Genomic DNA, 25,158 nt, shown 5'->3' with positions numbered 1-25,158 from the left:
TATATTAACTGAAGAAAGACAACTGAGATTAAGTGCTATTATTCTTCATTTCACTATTCATTCATTAATTCATTGCTAATGTTTTAATTCCAAACTGCCTTTTTCCTGACCTAAGTTCCTCTCTAAGTTTCCTTACCCAGCATGTATTTATGGACCACACATTAATTTTAACATAAACTGAAGAGTTTCAGAAAGATAACCAAAAACTGTCCCACTTTAAAAAGATATTATTAACCAGCACTTATTGAATTTCTACTATCCAGAAATACATTATCTTATTAACCCGCCCGACCCTCCGCCGCCACATTTTACTGAGAAGGAACCCATGGGCCAGAAGGGAGCCAGTAACAACTTTCAGATAGGACACTGTCAGAACAACACTGTTAGTAATGCTGAGGATGGGACTGGAGGACCACCTTAGCAGCCACTGCAAAAATTCAAGTGAGATGATGAAAGCCTAGACCAAGTCAGTAGGAGCAGAGATGGAGGGGAAAGGGCAGATTTAGGGAAGAAAATATTGGGTGATACGGGGAATGAAGAATAACTCCAAGATTCCTGGATAGGTGGCAATACTGCAATACAGTATGGAAACACTGTAATACAGGAAACTTTAATACATTTTGGGTAAACTGTTCTAGATTAATATATCAATCTTCTACTAGAACATATAATAAAGAGCTAACTTTACATAAAGATGAGAAATCACATATATTAACTCATGTAATCCTAACAACTATAAGATAGGTAGTCTAATTTTCTACAGTTGATAAAGAAAAAATAGGATATGGGAGTTGAATAACTTGACACAAAGGTAGTAAGATGAGAGGCCAGGATGCAAACCCTAACAATCTGGTTGGAAACCTGTATTATTTAGTTCCTGTATCTAACTGATTTTCAAAAGACTATTAAAAAAACAAACCCTAAATCCATCCTCAAAGCTAATAAACGTCCCTTAAAGAGAACCCTAATAATTTTGGAATACTAGGCAAATGTGTCATGATTACTACTTAAAATGCTCAAAATAAATTATAAATATATTAATTATATATTTATATTATATTTATTATAATTATAACTATATTAATAACCATGTTTTTATTTTATATTTTATTTTATTTTATTTTATTTTAAAGTAAGCTCAATACCCAACGTGGGGCTTGAATTCATGACTCTGAGATCAAGAGTTGCATACTCCACCAACTGAGCCAGCCAGGTGCCCCTATAACCAACGACATGTTTTTAAAACAAGGGAACAACAATAATGTTTGGAGATAAGCCTTTCTGACACTACAAAAAAGTTAGGTTGATCCTGGTCCTGGTGGAACCAATAGTAAATAAGGTTGCTATTACTATAACCAGAAATAAAAAAAAGTTAACTTCATTAATATAAAACACCCTTCTAAAGGAGAACTTCTCAAACTTCAATGTGCATGCAGATCACCTGGGGACCTTGATAAAATGCAGATTCTGACTCAGTAGGTGTGGGGGACAAGACTCTGCATTTTTAAAAAGATTTTATTTATTCATTTTTTTTTTTAAAGATTTTATTTATTTCAGAGAGAGAATGAGATAGAGAGAGAGCATGAGAGGGGGGAGGGTCAGAGAGAGAAGCAGACTCCCCGCTGAGCAGGGAGCCCGACGTGGGACTCGATCCCGGGACTCCAGGATCATGACCTGAGCCGAAGGCAGTCGCTTAACCAACTGAGCCACTCAGGCGCCCTATTTATTCATTTGCTAGAGAGAGAGAACAAGCAGGGGGAGAGGCAGGGAGAGGGAGAAGCAGGCTCCCCACCAAGCAGGAAGCCCGACTCCGGGTGGGGGTGGGGGGCCCTCAATCCCAGGACCTGAGATCATGACCTAAGGCAGACGCTGAATCGACTGAGCCACCAAGGTGCCCCCAAGATTCTGCATTTCTAACAAGCTCCTAAGTGATGTTAATGTTACTGATCTACTGATCACGCTATGAGTATCAGTTCCAGAGAACTGATGAAAGTTCAAATTTATTGTTCCTAAGACCCACCACGACAGTGTATTCCTTACTCTTCAATCATGTGAATGATAAATGCTTTGTTTCTGCTGTAAAAGTTATTTTTTTCTACTAACAGGTATGACTGCACTATATAAGAGCATTTAACTTAAGAAAGCAGTTCAGGAACTAAAGGGTAATTCATCAGCAAATTACTGCGGTGTGTGATAGGAATAGAAGCTATTTTTCTAAATTGCTAACCAGTTATAACGTTTATTAAATAATCTAACCCCATTGCTTGAAGATACCTCCAATCGTATTAAATTCTTATATATATAATAGAACCATCATACTAAATTCTTAAATACTTCTAGACTATCAAATTTTGTTGCAAATAACCTATAAAATGAATCCTGTGCCGGTAACATACTGTTTTAAATTATTATGCTGTTCTTAAATTTGAGAGTTTACATCCCCAATTTATCACCCCCCGACCTTCAATTTCTTCACTGGATGTCAGAATTAATCACTATTGTAATTTCTATTGGTATGATGGAAAATTTATGAATTAGCAGTGCCTGGGTGGCTCAGTCTGTTAAGCATCTGACTTGGGCTCAGGTCATGATCTGAATGGAGTCCTGTGTCAGGCTCCCTGCTCAGTGGGGGGGTCTCCTTTTCCCTCTGCCTCTCCACCCCCCCCCCCCCCCCCCCCCCCCCCCCTTCAGTGCTTCCCCCCCCCCCCCCCAAAAAAAAAAAAAAAACTTTTAAAAAAAGATAAAATAAATAGGAATAAAAATATCTATAAATAGCTTTATGGAAAAAATATAAAACTCTATATGTAAGGTATGATTCAATTTTAAAAAACAATTCGAGGTTATTTGCTTTTTTGGCCTTTAATATTCCTGAAATTGTATATATTCCATTGTCTATATTACAAATTAATCTTTTAAAGAATGTGTAAAAAAAAACACTTAAAAAAACCCAAATTGATTTGGGGAACACCCCTATCCAGCAAAGTGAAATACACAGGGAGAACAAATGTAACAATGAAAGGTAGAACCCCTAAGATTGGAATAGATATTCTATAAGCTTTGGAATAATTTTTTTCCCACCAAAACCAAAAACTTAATTCCTTTATAGATTAGGGCAGTTCATAATTTTTAATTAATGAAGACAAATTAAAGATGGCATTATTTTAACCTTATTTATGTTAACATTTGGCTTGGATATGAATTTTTCCAGAAAATAATCCTTTCTTTTTGCCTAGCTTTCACATGTTCCTAGAGGGCTTACAAATACAATCTCAAAAAATGCTACCACCTCTAAGGGCTCCTTAATTTCCTTTGGCTGAACTAGTTAGTCACTTTTGTGAAGTACAGAGATAAGGATCTTTTGTAAGAATTTTAAAATAATAATGGTGTGGAAGCATATTAATTCCAAAGACTTGTCAAACATCTTTTAAAACATGCACCACTGTATTTTATTTCTTTCTGTTCAGTTCCTAACTATGGAGGCATTTCCATCTTATGGAAGGGAAGCCTAATACCCAGGTATTTATGCTGTCAATAGTTACACAATTTCTAAAAGAACCAGATCTCAAAACTGAGTTTCCAGATTCCAAATGCAATGATATTAACAATGATTCTAAATTTTATATTTGTTGACCAACTAAGAATTAAAATAGTCCCATGAAACAATATAAAAGCTTTATAATGCTAAAACCAAACAGCTACACCAATTTTTCTTTTTTTAGCCAAATGGTTCAAATTTGTCTTTTTTTGAATACCTGAAAATCACTTCTGTACAAGAGATGGGAGTTACTTTTTGTGCTTTAAAAAAATGATTCTAGTTGATATAGGTTATTCCCCCCCATTTTGGCATTGATACAAATGAATTACCAGTGTTTAAGACTTTTAATGCCAGGTACAAGTACTTCTAATAGCTACCCAAATAATTTCTTAGTGGGAGAGTGTGTTTAGACTGACAGGTAACCTTGATTCCTCAAATAGAGGCAGCACAGAATTTGCTATCAATAAATAAATAATTTCATACCTCAGCAATAACAGTGACAATCAAAATTATAATTTTTCATAAAATGTGAAAGTAAACATGTAAATTTTACACTCCAAACTTTCCCTATTAGGCATAATTTTAAAGACCTAAAAAAGTTCTAAATCGCACTCATTATTAAGCAATTTTACTTTATTCTTAAATACAATTTTACATCTGAGAATACTGTACTTACACAACAAAGTACATAATATCATACTGGAACAACAAATTGAAGAAAATCATCTGCATCCATTCAACAAGGAAATCACAGCACTCCTCCCATGCCTATTGGACATTTAACTCATTTCTAGACTTTCTTAAAGTTTGTGGTAGATTTCCTACCCCAAGCATTGGGACTATCAACCTAAACAGGGGGGGGGGAACCCTCAAGTTTTCTTGTTTTTCTCAATGGGATAGAATACTGGATAACTGAACTTATTAAAATGTACATTACTATAAATACAGTTCAAGCAAGCCTCTGAAGAAGAAATGATCTGTGTATAAGCTTTAGTGCAAGGATGGTGATACTCAGCTGTGTTAAGAACCCAGAGAATTGAATAACCAGTTTTCAATTGTCTTTCAGATAGGTCAACTTGTTTGCAGGTGAGGATACTTAATATAAAAAATCAAATCATTACCATTCTTTAAGAGTAAAAAATACTTGCTTTTATGAACTACAGAAATTCTTATTTGGCATGAGTTTGTGACCACTTAGAATTCATCATCTCTCATGTGCTACATCTGTCTATATAAAACATCAAATAATTATCTAAAATGCATAATTCAATAAATTATTTTACTTTACTAAAATAGTTTAGTAAAGGCATACCTCAATTTACTGTGCTTCGCAGATATTCTGTTTTTTTACAAATCAAAGGTCTGTGGCAAACCTGCGTCAAGCAAGTCTACTGGCACCATTTTTCCCAGCAGTATTTGTTCACTTCATGTCTCTGTGTCTCATTTTGGTAATTCTTGCAAGATTTCAAACTTTTTCATTACTATTATATTTGTGGTGGTGATCTATGATCAGTGTTCTTTGATGTTACTATCGTAATTATTTTGGGGCACCACAAACTGAGCCACAGATGATGAACTTAATGTTGTGTGTATTCTGACTGCACCACCGACCAGGTGTGTTCCCTCCGCCCCAGGTCTCCCTATTCCCTGAGACACAACAATATTGAAATTAACCCTACAATGGCCTCTAAGTGTTCAAGTGAAAGGAAGAATTGCACATCTCACACTTTAAATCAAAGCCAGAAATGATTAAGCTTAGTGAGAAGGCATACTGAAAGCTGAGATAAGCCAAAAAGTAGGTCTCTTGTGCCAAACAGGCAAAGTTGCGAATGCAAAGTTCTTCAAGGAAATTCAAAGTACTACTCCAGTGAACGCACAAATGATAAGAAAGCAAAACAGCCTTACTGCTGATATGGAGAAGGTTTTAGTGGTCTGGATAGAAGATCAAACCAGCCACAACATTCCCTTAAGCCAAAACCTAATCCAGAGCAAGGCCCTAACTTTCTTCAATTCTCTGAAGGCTGAGAGAGATGAGGAGGCTGCAGAAGAAAAGCCTGAAGCTAGCAGAGGTTGGTTCATGAGGTTTAAGGAAAGAAGTCATCTCCATAACATAAAAGTGCAAGGGGAAGCAGCAAGTGTTGATGCAGAAACTGCAGCAAGTTATCCAGAAGCTCTAGCTAAGATAATTAATGAGAGTGGCTACACTAAACAAAAGATTTTCAGTGTAGACAAAACAGCCTTCTTCTTTTAAGTTTAAGTAATCTCTATATCCCACGTGGGGCTCAAACCCACGACCCTGAGATTAAGAGTCACATGCTTTTTTTTTTTTTTTAAAGATTTTATTTGAGAGAGAGAAAGAGAGAGAAAATGAGTGGTGGGGAGGGGCAGAGAGAGAGAGAAGCAGACTCCCTGCTGAGCAGGAAGCCCAACGTGGGGCCTGATCCCAGGACCCAGAGATCATGACCTGAGTTGAAGGCAGACACTTAACCGACTGAGCCACCCAGGTGCCCTGAGTCAATGCTCTTCTGACTGAGCCAGCCAAGCACCCCAAAACAGCCTTCTATTGGAGAAGATGCCATCTAGGACTTTCATGGCTAGAGAGGAGATGCTTGGCTTCAAAGCTTCAAAGGATACCTTGAGTCCCTTGTTTAGGGTTTAATCACAGGTCCCTAATGCAGCTGGCGACTAAATTGAAGCCAATGCTCAATGACCATTCCAAATATCCTAGGGCCCTCAAGAACTATGCTAGTTTTACTCTACCTATGCTCTAAGGGAAAAATAAAGCCTAGATGACAGCACATCTGTTTGCAACACAGTTTACAGAATATTTTAAGCTCACTGTTGAGACCTACTGCTCAGAAAAAAGGATTCCTTTTAAAAGATCACTGCTCACTAGCAATGTACCTGGTTACCCAAGAGATGATGGAGATGTACAACGAAACTGATGTTGTTTTCATGTCTGCTAACACAATATCCACTCTGTAGCCCGTGAATCGAGGAGTAATTTCGATTTTCAAGTCTTACTATTTAAGAAGTGCATTTCCTAAGGCTATAGTTGCTGTAGATAGTGATTCCTCTGATAGACCTAGGCAGAGTAAACTGAAAACCTCTGGAAAGGATTCACCATTCTAGAGGCCAGTAAGAACACTCATGATTCATGGGAAGAGGCAAAATACCAACCTCAACGAAGGGAATGTGGAAGAAGTTTATTCCAGCCCTCATGGATGACTCTGAGGGGTTTCAAGACTTCAGTGAAGGAAGTAACCACAGATGTAGTGGAATAGCAAGAGAACTAGAATGCGAAGTGGAGCCTAAAGGTGTGACTGAATTGTTGCAATCTCATGATAAAACTTGAACAGATGAGGAGTTGCTTCTTATGGATAAGCAAAGAAAGTGATTTCTTGAGATGGAAACTATTCCTGATGAAGATGCTGTGAAGGAGTTAGAATATTACATAAACTTAGTTGATAAAGCAGCAGCAGGGTTTTTGAGTACTGACTCCCAATTTTGAAAAAAGTTCTATTGTAGATAAAATGCTATCAAACAGCATCGCATGCTATAGAGAAAGGAAGAGTCAACTGATGTGACAAATTTCACTGTTGTCTTATTTTAAGAAACTGTTATAGCCAACCTCAACCTTCAACCACCACCCTGATCACAGTCAGCAGCCATTAACATCAAGGTGAGACACTCTACCAGCAAAAATATTATGACTCACTCAAAGCTCAGATAATGGTTACCATTTTTTAAGCAATAAAAGTATTTTTAAACTAAGGTACGTCAGTTTTTAAACATAATGCTATTGTACACTAAGCAAAATATAGTATAGTGTAAACGTAACTTTTATATGCACTGGAAAACCAAAAAATTCATTTGACTTGCTTTACTGCAATATTCATTTTATTGCAAGGGTCTCGAACTGAACCTGCAGTATCTCCGAGGTGTGCCTGTATTCTGAAATGCTGCCATAACATAGCATTACATTGTTCTATATGCCCAAATTTCAACATAAAGACATTTTCTAGATGACAAATTAGTATTACGTCAAAACTTAAAACTTTTGGAAAGAACCATTTTTACCAATTTTCTGTGTTTCTGAAGTGATAAATATCAAAGAATAAAATGCTACTTTGAACAATTTGGGGGACGAGAGACCATGACGATGTATTACAACCTGTTTTAGGTAGTCCATAAGACAGAAAATTTTTGGATTTGTCATTTATGTTCCCAGCTACTGCACTGTATAAGCCTATAGGTACAGTGTATATAAATGTAGCAACCACATGTCAGGTGTTCATTAATTATTTATTGAACAAATTAACAAATATTCTCCCCAATCAGCTTACTGCAAAGCTGCAGCTATCACAGCAAATCCTCATTCATACAGGCTGTCATGGGCAATATCTACCTCAATAATAGCCAAATGATGATGAGGAAAAACCTGAGCTAGGAGGGCAAGTTTCTGAGAGGAAAATATGGGAGATCAGAAAATGGGTAGGGGGTAGAGGGCAAGAAGAAAAAAAAAAGTAAATAATATTATGCTGCAGTTTCAGCTATGGTAAAGTACAGAGGTTAAAAATGGCAATGAAGGTCATATTTAGGAAGAAGGGAGCAATTGCAAAGACAATATATATAACAACTAGGAAACTAGAGACTTAGAACAAGTTTAGTTTAGAACAAACTAGAGACTATTAACCAGATAACTTATTCAGGAAAAGTCTGAGCATTCAGATTTTTAAAAGATGGCAAACATATGAAATAAAAAGTAACCATGGGTAGACTATCCTTGGGATTAGTTTTTAAGTGAATGAAAACAGATTTATAGCTTACACTGGAAAATTATGACAGTAAAACTTCTTATAACTAACTGGAAGAATATTTTCACTTTTGTAAAAGTTAATTTAGGAAAATGATTTGGACTGTCCCATCCACCAGCAATTGCTACACTTTCTTCTCCACTTTATTATTTATATATTTAAAAAAATTTTTTAAAGTAAACTCCACCCCCAATATGGGGCTTGAACTCTTGACCCCAAGATCGAGTCACATGCTGTACTGGACTGAGCCAGCCAGGTGCCCCTCTTCTCCATTTTTATTTATTTATTTTTTATTTTCTAAAGATTTTATTTATTCATCTGAGAGAGAGAGAAAGAGCACGAGCCAGGGAGGGGCAGAAGCAGACTCCCCACTGAGCAGGGAGCCCAACATAGGGCTCGATCCCAGGACCCTGAGATCATGACCCGAGCCAAAGGCAGCCACTTAACCAACTGAGCCACCCAGGCACCCCTCTTCTCCATTTTTAAACAGTGACAAGAATATAATGTTTAAGACTCTGGAAAGTCCTACCTTATATGGACTAATTAGTCTTCTTTTAATGTCCAGTCTATAGCTTCTGTATTGTTCAGCATTACTCATGTCAGTTACCAGTAGTCGAAGAATTTCATAAACCCGCCTAGCATGTTGCTTAATGAAACAAAAGAAAAACATGAACACTTTTAATTACAAAATAGTGACACTTTCCCAAAAGAACACAGGATATACTGAGTATCTGCTATGGGCCAGAAATTGTGCTAGGTACTGGATGAAACACAATAAAAGATAGTCTCTGCCCTTGAGGAACTAGCAGCCTAATGGGTAACACGTATGACTGAGGTATGGTTAATTTAATGATGGAAATATGAGTAGGGTATTATGATAGCATAGCCTGGGAATGGTGTAATTGTTAGAAAAGGATTCCTGGGGAAAGAAAACCTGAGCTAAATCTTAAAGGGAAGAGACCACACCAGTCTAGAAAGAGGAGAGGGCACTATGAGTGTACAAGTGCACACAGCACACACGTGCAAGTGCAGCTTGACACGGCTGGAGCACAAAATGAAAAGTAGTGAGAAGTGACATGAGGACAGAGCAGAAGCACAGAGCCTTACATACTATATTAAAGAGGTGGGCTTTTATCTAGTAGGTGATGGATTTTACTTTTTATTTTATTATTTTTAAAAGATTTCATTTATTTTAGAGAGAGAGTGTGTGAGCAGGGGGAGGAGGAGAGGGAGATCATCTCCAGCAGACTCCACACTGAGCACAGAGCCCGATGTGGGACTCAATCCCAGGGCCCCAAGATCATGACCTGAGCTGAAACCAAGAGTCATACGCCTAACTGACTGAGCCACCCAGGTGCCCCCAGTTGATGGATTTTAAATGGGGCGTGAGCAAAGTGCACAAATATGAGTTTTAAGGAGAGCATTCTCGGGGCGCCTGGGTAGCTCAGTCGTTAAGTGTCTGCCTTTGGCTCAGGTCATGATCCCATGGTCCTGGGATCGAGCCCCACACTGGGTTCCCTGCTCTGCGGGAAGCCTGCTTCTCCCTCTCCCACTCCCCCTGCTTGTGTTGCGTCTCTTGCTGTGTCTCTGGCAAATAAATAAATAAAATCTTTAAAAGAAAAGAAAAGCATTCTCTCAGCTACATAGAAATGGTAGCAAAAAGAAGGGCAGGGAGACCAATTAAGAGGTTGTGCTATTAAATCAGGCAAAAAATGATGAAGGCATGAACTAAGAACCAGTAAGAATACTAAAGGAACAAGGATTCTAATAAAGAGAAGAGGAAAGGTTGGGTGTGGAGGGTGTGGAATGACAGTGAGTTTTCACAGCCTAGGAGAGATTTAGAAGGCATCAGAACATATAAATCTGAAGAAAACTCTAGTCTAAGAATGAGGATTTAAGCAGTATTAGTTTACAGGCAAGAGTTAAAACCATAGTATTGGTTAGGAAAGCATAAACAGTGAAAAAATGAGGGAGAGGTCAGAACCCTGTAGTACAGGGACAGTTACAGGGCAGAGAAAAACAAAGAAATATTAGAAAAATCAAGAAATCTTGGTATCACTGAAGCCAAAAGAGTAGCCCATAGTTTTTTTGTTTGTGTTGTTTCACTTATGTATTTAATTGGGGGTGAGGGAGAGATTAGGTATAGGTAGACTGGGAAGATGATGTTTGAACTTTCTGGAAGGGACACCTGAACAAATGAATATCTGGCAAGGCAAAGATGGAGGAACAGGAGAAGGGGGTTTCAAGGGCAAAGGGCGTAGTTAACGTAAAGCAATATAAAAGGAAGAAAGATGTAGCATAGCTGGGTAATAACAAGAGGTTTAGTAATGCCAGAGCATGTAGGAAGGTGGCAAAAAGTTGAGTCTACCAAGATTGGTGGGGTCCAAATTATGATGGGCTCAGTGTGCCATACCAAATTTTAATTCCTTTAAGAAAAGTAAAAAAAAGCATGACTTTGAAAAATGTGTTCATATTCTCTTTCTTTTAAAAGCTGAGCTGTTGAATAAATTCTCTAAGGTTTAATATAGTCTGGATATACCAAATATTTCTAAGACATATATTTATCTTAAAACCAGGAAGCTATTAAAGTGTTTTAATGTAGGAGAAGATGGAAAGTTTCAGTTCAAATTAAGCTGCTGCAGGTCAGTGACCAGGAAACATTTTTTACCTTTTTTTTTTTTTAAAGATTTATTTATTTATTTTGAGAGAGAGAGAATTCTAAGCAGAATCCCTGCTGAGCAGGGAGCCAGATGCAGGGGCTCAACCCCACAACCCAAGATCATGACCTGAGCTGAAATGAAGAGTCGGACACCCAACTGACTGAGCCACCCGCGTCCCAGGAAACTTTTTATATACAGTGTTGGGAGTACAAGAGGAAAATCTACATTGGAGAGTTAGATGAGATCTCCCAGGTAGAGTAAGGAAAATGAGAGAAAATGAGGACTGAATAAAGAACTTTGGGGAAGAATTATCTTTAGGGAACATACAGAAGAGTAAGCCAGTAAAAGTATCTCAAAAAAGATGATCATAGTACTAAGTGAAAAAAATCAGGAACTATAATACCTTAGAAGCAAGGGAGGAGAGGGTAACAGTATCATATACTAGTCCCTATTATTGGAATATACTTCACATCTCTTTTTTGAAAGATTTCTTTATTTATTTTGAAAGAGAGCGTGCATGTGACTGGGGCCCCAGGGTAAAAGGAAAGAAACCCAAACACACTCTATCCTGAGCCCAACACGGGGCTCAATCCCAGGACCCCAAGATCATTACCTGAGTTGAAATCAAGTCTGATACCAACCAGCTAAGCACCCAGACGCCCCTCACATACTTTCATAATCCAAATCCTACCCATTCTTCAAGGCTTAGATCAAATGCATCTCCATCCCACGAAAAACTCTGATTCCCTTCCATACACAAATATAATAAACTAAACTCCCTCCTCTGACCTGCCAGATTATTTTTTCGTACCTATTTTAGGATATTTACTACTTTAAAATTCAAATATATAGAAGTATATATACTTCTCCACATATATTAACTATTTTGCCATATCAAACGTTTTCTTAAAAAGTAAAAATAAGGGGTGCCTGGGTGGCTCAGTCGGTTAAGCGTCTGCCTTCAGCTCAGGTCATGATCCCAGGGTCCTGGGATCGAGCCCCGCATCGGGCTCCCTGCTCGGCAGGAAGCCTGCTTCTCCCTCTCCCACTCCCCCTGCTGTGTTCCCTCTCTCACTGTGTCTCTCTCTGTCAAATAAATAAATAAAATCTTAAAAAAAAAGTAAAAATAAGATCATACTATTTTGTTCTGCTTGTTACACTTTTTTAAATATAGCCATAATATCAACTATCTTCCCATTCTATTAATGAGGAAATTAAATTGCCCTAAGTCACAGACTAAGTGCTGTAGCCAGATCTTAACCCGGACAATTTGGCTTCAGAGTCTGTACTCTCAACCACTGCTACTTCCCACACATGTATTCTTAATGTACTTGCAATGTTTAAGTTACATACTTAAACAAAAAAAAGAGAGAAAGAAAACTTCCAAACTGAAATTTTTTTCTTCTACAAAATAAAAATACCTTATTTATTTTGAACTTCTGTTGTGCCTCTATCGCCATATCCTCACTGAATCCTTGCATCAACTTTTCCCGGGAAAAACAGGGCAAATCTTGACAAAGCTTCACAAGCACAAAGTCTCTTAATTTCACATAGCTTTTGGATGGATCTTCCGCTAAAGAAAAGGCAGAATAACATTTCCCTTATCCAACATAATTCATCATTTGCGATCTCAATATACATGCTAGGCTAGAAAAACAAATATTCTTAAAAGAACTATACAAGGCAAAAGTTACAATGAGAAAGGATTATTCCTTATTAATCAAACAACAGCACCATTATCTTTGCCAAATAAAATTATAGGTGCAAACAATCTTGAAAAAGAACAAAAGAAGACTCACATTTCCTGATTTCAAAAATTACTACAAAGCTACAGTAATCAAGACAGTATGGTGCTGGCATAAGGTCAGATATGTAGATCAATGGAAATGGATTGAGAGTTAAAAATAAACCCCTACATTTATGGTCAATTAATTTTTGAGAAGGGTGCCAAGACAAATCAATGAGGGAAAGAATTGTCTTTTAATAAATGGTAGTTGGACAACTGGATCTCCACAAGCAAAAGAATGAAGTTGGACTCCTTTCCTCACACCATATAAAAAATTAATACAAAATGAATCATAGACCTAAATGTAAGGGATAAGACTATAAAATTCTTAGAAGAAAACATAGGAGTAAATCTTCATGACCTTTGGTTAGGCAATGGCTTCTTAAATAATAGAGCCAAAAGCACAAGTAACAAAAGAAAAAAATAGATAAATTGGACTATATCAAAATTTAAAACTTTTGTGCTCAAATGATACCATTAAGAAAATGAAAAGACAACTTACAGAATGGGAGCAAATATTTGCAAATCATATATATGATACGGGACTTGTATCCAGACTTTATATATAAAAGTTTTACAATTCAATAAGAAAAAGAGAACCCAATTAAAAAAACAAAGGATCTAAACAGACATTTCTCAAAAAGATATACAAAGGGACAATAAGCACATGAAAAGATGCTCAACATCATTAGCCACAAAAAAAAATGCAAATCAAAAACACAATGAAATAAAATTCCATCCACTAGAACAACTAGAATAAAAAAGTAACAAATATTGATGAGAGTGTAGAGAAACTGAAACCTTCATACTACTGGTGGAAATGTAAAATTGGTACAGCCACTTTGGAAAATAGCCTGGTGGTACCTCAAAAGGTGAAACATAGTTACCAGATTTTCCACCATTTCTACTCCTAGGTATGTACCCAAGAGGTATGAAACATAGGTCTACACAAACACCTGTACACAAATATTCACAGTAGCACTATTCCTAAGAGCCAAAAAGTAGAAACAACCCAAATGTCCATCAATTGATAAATGGATACATAAAATTTGGTATATCTACACAATGGGAATATTCATTGTCAATAAAAAGAAATAAAGTACTAATACATGCTATAATAAGGATGAACCTTGAAAACATGCCAAGTGAAAGAAGCATGATATATTATATGAACTTCAATGTCCAGAATTGGCAAATCTATAGAGACTAAAAGTAGATTAGTGGTTGCCTAGAGCTGGAGGGGTATAGGTGGTGGGGGGTGGAAGAGGAAAGGAGTGACTGCTAATGAGTACTGGGTTTCTATTTTGGGAGAAAGGAATATTCCAAAATTAGATTATGATAATGGCTACACTGTAAATATTTCAAAAATTGTACAATTTATGTGAATTGTATATGTTAACTATATCTCAATAAAGCTGTTTATTAAAAAAAGTCTGAGCAAGGGGTAATGTTTTATGATTCTGAGTCATTATCCAATCCTCCATTCATTCAATCTGTATGCACTGAATACTTTTTTTTTTTTTTTAGTTATTTGACAGAGAGAGAGCGAGCACAAACAGGGGGGGCGGAAGGCATTGGGAGAGGGAGAAGCAGGCTCCCCGAGGAGCAGGGAGCCTGATGCGGGGCTTGATTTCACGACTCTGGGATCATGCCCTGAGCCAAAGGCAGACACTTAACCAACTGAGCCACCCAGGTGCCCCGTACTGAATACCTTCGTAATGCCTCCTTATGGTATTAACATCATATACATGTAATTATTAAGTAAGTATTATATGACTATTGCTTTAAAGTGAAATCCTGTCACTGTATCAGTTTGGTATGAAATTGTGGTTTATTAGGAATGTACAGAGATGATGAACAAAATAACAAAATAACTTAAGTACAAACCCTGTCAAAAGCCAAAGACAAACAGGAAAACCTGAAAGCAGCAAGAGGAAAACCACTCATCAGAAACCACAGATGGCCAGAAGTCAGCGGGGTGATATATTCAAAATACTGAAAGAAAAATAACCATCAAACAAGAATTCTATATCCAGCAAAATTATCCTTCAAAATGCAGATAAAATAAAGATATTCTCAGAAAAGTAAAGATCAAAGAAATGTGTTACTAGCAGACCTGCCCTTACAAGAAATACTAAAGAAGTTCTTCAGGTTAAAAGAACACGATACCTCAAATCTATATGAAGAAATTAAGAACACTGATAATTAATTATGAAAATAAATGTAAATGTTGGTATAAATATATTTTTCTCTTTTCTCCTCTCAACTTCTTTAAAAGACAATTACATTAAAAATAATTATAAAACCAATGTTTGGTACCTAACATATAAAAATGTAATATATATGACAACAGTAGAACAATGAGGGGAGGAAGAATAATTACAATGAAAGAATTTCTTTATTTTACTGGAACTGAATATTAATCTGAGGTAAACTGTGATAAATTAAGATGCATACTGTAATCCCCAGAGAAACCACTAAGAAAGTACCTTAAAAAAAAAAGTGAAAAACAAAAACAAAACAAAGGAATTAAAACTGTTCATTTAAAATATATCTATTTATAGGGTGCCTGGGTGGCTCAGTCGGTTAAGCATCTGACTCTTGATCTCAGCTCACGTCTTGATCTCAGGGTGGTGAGTTCAAGAACTGTACTGGGCTCCACACTGGGCGTGGAGCCTATTTAAAAAAATAAAAGAAAATAAATCTATTTAACACAAAAGAAGGCATCAAAGGAGAAACAAAAATAGAACAATGAAAAGCAACATAGAGAAAACAAACAGCATGATGGGAGGCATAATTCCAACCATAGTGATAATTACATTAAATCTAAATATACTAAAGACTCCAATCAAAAAGCAGAGATTGTCACTGGATAAAAAAAGATCCAACTATATGCTGTCTACAACAGAATCATTTTAGATTCAAAGGCTGACAGTCAAAGGATGAGTTTAAGCATTGGCACAATAAAAAACAACTGGGAAAAAATACAGTTCAAAATGAAAAAAATTACAAGAGGAAAAAAAAGGCACATTTTATAATGACAAGTTAATTCATGAAGAAGATGTTAAAGTTATAAAAAGACACACACAACTAACAACAGAGGCCCAAAGTAAATGAATTAAAAGCTGACAGAATGAGGGGAAGAAATAGACAATTCAACAAAAATAGCTGGAAATTTCAATACTACTCAATAATGGCTAGAACAACCAGACAGAAAAATCAGCAAATCTAGAGAAGACTTGAACGGTTCTATCAACTAACTTGACTAGCTCGTAGTTAGGTAACATTTCACCCAACAACAGCAGAATACACATTCTTTTCAAGCACACATGGAACATTCTCCAGCATAGATCATAGGTTGGGCAAAAAATCAGTAAACAATGGCCCATTGGCCAAGTCTCACCTATGGCAACCAAAAAACATACATGGCTTTGCAAAGCATAAAATATTTATTACTTAGCCCTTTAAATAAAAAGTTTGTGGACCCCTAAGGTAAACCATAAAACAAAACTCAGTAAATGAAAAAGAACTAAAGTCATACAAAACATGCTTTCTGACAACAACAGAATTAGATATCAAAAGAAGGAAATTTGGCAATCCACAATATTTGGAAATTAAACAACATGCTTCTAAATAACCCATGGATCAAAAAGCCATAAGAAGAGATTTTGAACCAGAGCACCTGGCTGGCTCAGTAGGTAGAGCATGCGACTCTTGATCTCAGGATTGTGAGTTTGAGCCCCACATTGGGTATAGAGATTACTTAAAAAAAAGAGAGAAAAGAACAAGATATTTTGAACTGAATGAAAGCATTTATGAAAATGTATGTGGGGGCGCCTGAGTGGCTCAGTTGATTAAGCATCGGCCTTCGGCTCAGGTCATGATCCCAGGGTCCTGGGATCGAGCCCCGCGTCCGGCTCCCTGATCAGCAGGAAGCCTGCTTCTCCCTCTCCCTCTCCCACTCCCCCTGCTTGTGTCCCCTCTCTTGCTGTGTCTCTCTCCGTCAAATAAATAAATAAAATCTTAAAAAAAAAAGAAAATGTATGTGATCAGTTAAGACAGTGCTTATATTCATATATAAATATACATGTTACAAATAAATATGGAAGTATTTATATGTTTAAATGTCTATATTAAAAAAGGAGGACATCAAATCAAATTAAAAACCTAAGTTTCAGGGTGCCTGGGTGGCTCAGTCAGTTAAGTGTCTGCCTTTGGCTCAGGTCATAATTCCGGGGTCCTGGGACAGAGCCCTACATCCACCTCCCTGCTCAGCGGGGAGCCTGCTTCTCCCTCTCCCTCTGCTGCTCCCCGCTGCTTGTGCTCACTCTCTCTCAAATAAATAAAAACAAACAAAAAACACCTAAGTTTCAGTCTTCATTAGAATAAGAGCAAAATGAGGGACGCCTGGGTGGCTCAGTCGGTTAAGCGGCTGCCTTCGGCCCGGGTCATGATCCCAGGGTCCTAGGATCAAGTCCCACATCGGGCTCCTTGCTCAGCGGGGAGCCTGCTTCTCCCTCTCTCTCCCTCTGCTTGTGCTCTGTCAAATAAATAAAATCTTTAAAAAAAAAAAAAAAAAAAGAAAGAAAGACTATCCTTTCAGGTCATGATTCCAGGGTCCTGGGATCGAGCCCCGCATCGGGCTCCCTGCTCGGCGGGAAGCCTGCTTCTCCCTCTCCCACTCCCCCTGCTTGTGTTCCCTCTCTAGCTGTCTCTCTGTCAAATAAATAAATAAAATCTTTAAAGAAAAAAAAAAAAAGAATAAGAGCAAAATGAACCCCAAGAAACAAGAAAATAATAAAAATCAAAGTGGGAATCAAATAAGCCGAAAACAGAAAAAGAAAGTTTATGAAAACACAAGAGATCTTGTATAACCAAAATAATTTTGAAAAAGAACACGACTGGAATACTTTCTGATTTCAAAACTCAACAGAAAGGCTGAGGCACTACTGCTGCAGGAGCCATGACACATAAAAAGGGAGCAAGGGAGGCCACAAAGGCCTAGCCGGCAGTACATGAGCCCCTAGGAAAAGGATCCACAGCTCTAGGCTGGAAAGCAAAAGGCCAGGGAAGAGGAGAAGCAAGGAAAGAAGCTGAGGATAATGAAGATGACCACCAGCAAAGGTGTGAAATGGCTCATCAACATCAAGAACCACAACCGGGTGGCACACATGATCAGAAAGGTAACACAGATGGATCTGGACAAGTCAAAGGAGCTTTCAAGGAAAGAAGATAGAGAGAAAGCAAAAGAGCATTACATTAAAATGCATTTAGTGGGAAGACAGAACAGGCCAAGGTTGACCTCACCTGGCTGGAGATCAGCCATAAAGAGCAGAAAGAAGTGCAGGAGGTCACCAGGAAGAAAGAAGCAGCAAGAAAAGCAAAAGATGCAAATTTATCAGGAAAATGAATGCAATTACTTACTCCAAATAAGTAAGCATGGCCTGTGGGAGGAAGTGGGCCCTACTGCCAGGACCTCTGCTGTGTCTTGCCCATTCTATGCCCTGGCGCCACTGAAGCAGCCCCTCAGAGCTAGAAGCCCCCCTGTGGCCTGGGGCCTCCTCTTCATCATCTTGGCACATAAATCATTTGGGGGGAAAGGAGAGCTGGGGGACTGGGGAGGGAATCTTTGAGACAAAAAGATAAGGACTGTATTTCCTATGTAACCAATGGAATGGTTTTGTCTTCAGAATTTAGAATCTCTGTTGGGGGGAAGAGGGAGTATATAGGAGGTGGGTTAAGAAGTTTTCATTTGCCAGGTAGATTGCACCGTAAGGGGCGGTTGTGCTGGGGTCAGCTACTGATGAGTTTGCAACAACCAGACCTGGACTGTGTTGCGTGGGTGCTCACTCAGAGAGAGACTATACTTCGAGTCTCTGAGGGTCATGGCTCGTCCCTGGCCAGCCCCCTCCAACTGAAGCCTCCTCTCTCTGCCTCTCCCTCCCCATTCCCAGCCACCTGGGCAGGGCCAGTATCCATTTTTAACCCTACTCATCTATCATTTCAAAAAACTTCTGTTTACTCTGCAGCACCCAGGCAAACCACACTCCACAAATTCAATGGATGTATTTGGCATATTAAACTTCACATTATCATTTTAAAAAACCCAACTCAATATAAAGCTACAGTAAACTAATCAGGACAGTATGATACTGGCATAAGGATAGACATATACAGATGATTAGAGTCTAGAAATACATCTTTACATTTATGGTCAACTGATTTTCAACACAGGTACCAAGACAATTTAATAGCGGAAAAACAGTCTTTTTAACAAATGGTATGGGGTTAACTGGATAGCCAAATGTAAAAAGATAATTTTAGAAACTAACACACAAAACCTCACTCGAAATGGATCACAGACCTCAATGTAAGAGACTGGGAATAGGGACTGCCTGCAAATGGACATGTGGGATCTCTTTACTGTGATAGAAATATTCTAAAACAGGACTGTGGCTGAACTAGGCAGACACACTAAAACTCACTGAACTGTACACTTAAAATGGGTGAATTTTATGGTATGGAAATCATACCTCAATAAAGTTGCTTTAATTAAACCTCTACTAAGTGACAAAAATTCTCAAAGAAGCATCTCTTTAAAAAAATTTTTTTAAAGTACTAAAGTACTAACAAATGAGGCTCAAGCTTATTCAATGTCAATTTTTCCAAGTCTACCTCTTCTAAACTGATTTAGAAAAAAGAACTGTGTTGCTAATATCAATTTGAAATAAAATTTAGTATGAGTGATAGCTTAAGTAACTTATATGACCTCAGAAGATTAGGAAAAAACATATCCTAGGAAAAAGAATGACAGTTGAGAATAATCTAAAAACTCATGCCATATTCCTATCAGAAATTTTGCACACAAATAAAAAAAGGCAAAAAATTTCCATTTAGCTTTACATAAGCTGTTATAGACTGATGATGTAAGGGGCCAAGTCACCATTTCAATATTTAAGCACTTTAACCAAAAGTGTCAGACTGAAAATGAACTTAAAATAGTGATACTCAGTAATTCGTGACACCTTTCAATTCCTTTGTTTCTGTGCTACAAAGATGAGCAATACATTTAAAAGATGAAATTTTCTTGAGTATAAATCCATAGTGACTTGCAAAATCAAAAACTGAGTTTTTTCCAAATACATCATCTAACAATTTAAGTGCTCCTCTATCATTTTTTTAAAAAACCTCTCAATGTGCTGTATTAGAGATAAAATCATACAAAATGAGATAGCACAAACCACCTAAGTATAAAAAGCTTATAGATAATTCTATATTCCATTCCAGTACTATAAGGCATATTTAAGGACTTATAATTAGCTCTTAATACACAACTGATAGATTAGTAATATTGATATATACTCCAGCCCAAGATCAGTTTCTATTGCCAAATGCATCTCTTCATAATTCTAGAAGCAGCAAATCATTGATTCAATTTACAAGGTCACACAACTGAGGTGTACTCAAATCTTAAGATAGTGACATCCTCAACAGGAAGATGTACATGATATAAAGAACTGTCTTTCAGTATTTTACTTTAAAATTAAGTGCTAAAAAAAGAAAATGAATGGCAATTACACCACAAACACCTATCTATCCTGTAACATAGGCCTGTCAATGTTAACTTTTAATTATTACTATATCTGGCTGTATGTCAAGTAAGCAAAAAGCCATCTCTATATAAAGAATATTTGGGATTGCAAAGGGAGATCCAGAACCTGCTAAAGATCCACAAAGTTAAAAATATATATACAAAATAATGGAGAAACAGGAACTAAAATGACTAAAATATGCAAAATTCTGTTATTTTCTTTTTTAAAAAGACTGGGTATGGAAATCTAAAAGAAATATCTTCATGAAAACAGCTGATAAGGCATTTTTAGTAATTTATAATGCTGAGAAATGTTAACGCTGAAAATAAAAGCTGATATCTAGTTTTCAAATTCAGAAGTCCTTTAGCACGTTTAGTCTTTTCTCTTTGGAGACTTCAGTTTGCAATGAATAAAGGCTACCACTATTGATGACTCTTCACTGAGATTTAAGAAATAAAATTCTTTATCTGCTAATTGGTGCTAAGTATCAAGGACTTTATTGGTTGGAGTAGACAGAAGAAAATGGTTAAGAGGCTTCACAGAAACAACTCCTGCTGGCACATTACCCACTAGAGAAGACAAAGACTACTTATGTGAACTCTAGGTCTCTAGATTAAAATCACCAAAAAAAGTCCCTTCGTGTAACACCAAGTCCAAGCTCTATAAAGTAAACAGAAGCTAAACAATTTTTAGCTTAGTTAAAAAGAAGTGTAATCATTTTTATTATGTTTCTATAATTTTTCACTTAGCTAGTAAAGGTGTCACTTAAACAATTTGTAACTTTTGATATAAACCAACTTAAGCAGTTACTTCTTTATCTCCCAAATTTCTAAACCATTTCACAGTAGCACAAAAGTCAGATGAAAAAATAATTCAACTCTATAAACATGGAACTCCCTTTTAAAAACAAAATGTTTTTTTTATTAATCTACAGGATCAATTCAGAATCTCTTTTGGAGTAACTTTAATTTTATTTACTCTGTACAAGCAAAACCACTACATTACATGAAAAGCTAAAAATCTGCCTGTGTAGCCTATTTACATTCTTTTCACAAGCCTACTTATATTCTTGCTAGTCCCACATCCAGTACTTTTTTTTTTTTTTTGGTGTCCTTAAACGAAGTGGTAAAATAAAATGCCAAAACATAATTTTTTAAACAAATTAAATTTTAATGTGTGTTAAGCATTGCAGTTTTTATTTTTTTTAAGCATTGCAGTTTTAAAAACAAAAATGTACTCAAACTGTTATGAATTAATAAAATGTAATACCTAATTTGGATATGAATATCTGGTATCATATTTTTCATGAAGAAAAAAAAAGGGTGACTTTCAGTTTAATCAGCAACTTTCTGAGTTAACAAATTTGAAACAGTGTTACTCAGGGGAAAGAAAATAATGACAACATAAATGTTCCAGGGCCACTTTGTTCTGTGGTAGTTCACATGTTTACATACTATCATCTGTAACTCCATCTAATGATGACTTTAAAGAGGAAAGTCTCTCTCCTTCTCCTAAGAATCCTATTCATAATACTTCTCTGGCTAATTCATAATGAAAGATGTTTCCAAAACAAATAGGCCTGCATTTCACCTTATAAACTACTGGTGTGAAGGCATGCATTTTAGGAATAAAAAACACATGCCTTAAGAAATGTGTATTCTATTCAGGAATTATTTGCCTTGGTTTTTCTTTCTCAGTGAGGTTTAGAATATTCTTCCTCTACATGAAAATTAGAGAAGGGCCTCTGAGCAATGCAATGGTTGGCCAAATAAACTGAACTAAGTCACACCACACTTACAAAGTACATATACCTGACCACGATTTCCCAATATACATTCAATTTATTATCTTCAATCTGTTCAATTCATAAAGCACTTCTTACTTGGATATACAATCCAATCACACCAAAGGCTTATTATAACTTAAAATGTAACCATATAAGCCATCTTTACACAGTTCCAAAAAGACCCCAAGAGAATGCTGCTATTTAAAACAGAATAGTTACTTTTGACAAAACCAAAATTAATCAGTAAAGAAGAGATTCTTTAGAAAGGCTTTCAGTAACAAATCAAATTTTACATACCTGTAATATCAAGAACAGAAGGAGATGCAATGTAGTATCTATGAACTGTTTCAAGAAGTTGAGCACCATGGCCTTGACCTTGAAACGGAGTCAGTATCAGCATCTGACTACAGTAAAGAAATGATTGTAAAATTAAAATATAACAACATGATCTGTTTAAAAATTACAAATCACTGTAGTATTAACATTTTAAAGTTAGTGGGTTTTTTTTCAGTCAACCTTCAAGAAATCCAAAAATTACTGAGATACTCAAAATTGGTTTAATCTTCTACAGTGTTTCAAAGGGAACAATGAAATAAATCAGTACATAGCCAATGAATAATGGTGATTTTTTTAAACAAATCAACACTATTATAACAAGTATTGGAAACTTCAGCAGTTCCTTCTTCTGAAATAAAAGACAAGGCACGTGTTATACCGCCAATTACCTTACACGTGGCCGGGTTTTGTCTGGGTACACATAGTAATTATAGACTGTCATGTAGCCTACGGTCGCAAAGAGCGTAGCTCCATCCTTATTATACTTCTCAAATCTGCAGATAAAACAGAAAGCCAAGCAGGTCAATTACAGTCGCGCTCCCATGCAGTGTCCATTTTCTTTTCCATTCTCTGACTGAATTTTCAGTGTCAGCAAGCTACTCTGTGAGGGCCCAATGGGTACACCTGCTATGTTCTGAATGTACAATTCACTTAATTGGTGTGCAGCAACTTGGATAAATCAGACCTCTTTACATCACTTCAGTGCACTTGCCTATTATAAAGATGAATAGGTGGCAAGTAAAAGAAAACACAGGCAAAGCTCATTTTACTGTTTAAGCCTACATTCAGGGTCCTAACGGACAACAGCATTTAATTCAGCTCTATTCTCAAGGTCTCCGAAAGCATAATGAAGGAAAACTCAAGCCTCATAAACAATAGTTTTTCTTTCCTGGGAAAAATATCATTATACTGTCCCAATAATTGGGCCGCCACAATTAAAATGCTGGCTTTGTGGAAGTAATAAGGTCTACTGTTGCTTTAGAACTGTACTTACACTAGAAAGTAGTGCCATCTTTCATCATCCACGTCAATAAAGCTAGCAGTTTCAATAAACCACATCAAAAAGGTCTGAAGCCTTTCATGATATTCTCGAAAGCCTCTACATGTCATGTCAGCCTAGGGAAAAAGCCAGGAAAAGTCAGGTGAAACTCATCACAGAGGTAAGTGAAAGTCTGTAGAACACAAAACTATCCTGTGGGAAAGTGTTTAGAAGTCTCAGATTAAGATGTGTACACAGACACACACACAAAATAGATCTTTGTTTTTAATGCTGACAGAAACTTGTTTCCTGAAGCTAGAAATGAGTCAATGAAAATAACAACAAAACAGCATACAGGTTTCAGGTAAATGGAGCACTTTTTACCCAAGAAATATTCAGATTTATCTTTACCTTGTATATCTGAAAGGTAAAGTTTTCCCCTCCTGTTGGACTGAGAACAGAGTATGTATGGAGTAAGGTTCCAAATGGCTTGAAATCAACTTCTTTTTCCAGCAAAGAGAGAAAATCATTTGTGTTTGTACAAAATCCAGGTGGGATGATTTGTCTAATTTTGCCCTCAACATCATCTGCCTAAAGAACAGAGGTTAAAAGACATAAGAAAAAATTCATAACAAATTTGACTTTTAGTTGAATATGCTTATTTCTTTGAAATGGACAAAACTCACAAAAATCACAAAACTGCAGTTCACAGTATTAAAGAAGTAAACACATGGAGAACTGGGAAAGGATGAATTTTGTGTGCACAAGAGACTATCACCCAATCTGAGATGAGAAGTGTAATACAAAAATAAAAAAGGAGAGACAGGTAGCCTGAAATCAAGTACAAGAATGAGGACTATGCTACTGAAATTTCTAACAGCATCTACAAAATGCTGACTATATCCTTTCAGTACAATTTGAACTGGCCCAAACAAAAGGCTGCTTATTATTTTATGTACATCAAGGAGGCAATATTATCCAAGACATGAAAAGATCACAAACAGTAGTAAGGTGAGGCTATAGTCTGACCAAACAAAAAGCAAACTCACATTGAACAAGTGGACAGGTCATAACTCCCTCATACGTTAAACTCAGTATTAACATGATAATTTAAAAAATATACCCACTTAGGACATACATAATTTATATGAATGAATGTATTATCCACTCATCTCTATAATGTGACACAATTTTTATAGACTTGGATTTGTGACAGTAAAAAGAGACAAGCCTGGACAACAAAATTAAACTCAGAGACTAAAATTACCCTTGTTAAACAACCTCAATGAATGTTAAAACTATCAGCTGAGCAGACTTCATAATCCCTTTCAAAACCCCAAAAGACCACTTGATTGAATACATTTACTACTTCTCTTTAACCATGAATATTTGATGAAGTCTTACAATAAAGTATTACTGCTTCTCACCAGGCAATAAAACTTAATGAATTGGTCTCAACTTAACAAAACCTTATCCCTCAATACAGTCCCTAAAAGCCTGACATTACATTCAACAAAATGAGCTTGCATTCTATTCAAACTTTTTCCTGAACAATGAGGCCAGGTTTTTACTTAATGGAGTTTGCCGTGAGTTCAGCTGTAATGTTTGTATTGTATCTATTTCCACAAGGACTGACACAAGAACACTTTGTGTTAACTTACTAAGCA

The 25,158-nt window shown here is 36.6% G+C and overlaps 1 protein-coding gene and 1 pseudogene across 1 annotated transcript in view; one reads left to right on the top strand and one right to left on the bottom strand.

Moving 5' to 3' along the window:
• Window positions 1–25,158, bottom strand: part of HAT1 (histone acetyltransferase 1) — a 61,939-nt gene that overhangs the window by 1,482 nt on the left and 35,299 nt on the right. The window contains exons 5-10 of the mRNA XM_021702870.1: window positions 23,903–24,082; window positions 23,507–23,628; window positions 22,902–23,006; window positions 22,474–22,580; window positions 12,434–12,585; window positions 8,882–8,998 (exon numbers count right to left, since the gene is read on the bottom strand). Coding sequence (XP_021558545.1) covers window positions 8,882–8,998; window positions 12,434–12,585; window positions 22,474–22,580; window positions 22,902–23,006; window positions 23,507–23,628; window positions 23,903–24,082 — 783 coding nt within the window. The remainder of the gene's footprint in view (window positions 1–8,881; window positions 8,999–12,433; window positions 12,586–22,473; window positions 22,581–22,901; window positions 23,007–23,506; window positions 23,629–23,902; window positions 24,083–25,158) is intronic.
• LOC110591981 lies at window positions 16,439–18,235 on the top strand (annotated as a pseudogene).

Source organism: Neomonachus schauinslandi, chromosome 3 (genome assembly GCF_002201575.2).
Source record: "Neomonachus schauinslandi chromosome 3, ASM220157v2, whole genome shotgun sequence".
NCBI lineage: Eukaryota > Metazoa > Chordata > Mammalia > Carnivora > Phocidae > Neomonachus > Neomonachus schauinslandi.
This window is presented reverse-complemented; position numbering and strand designations above follow the sequence as displayed.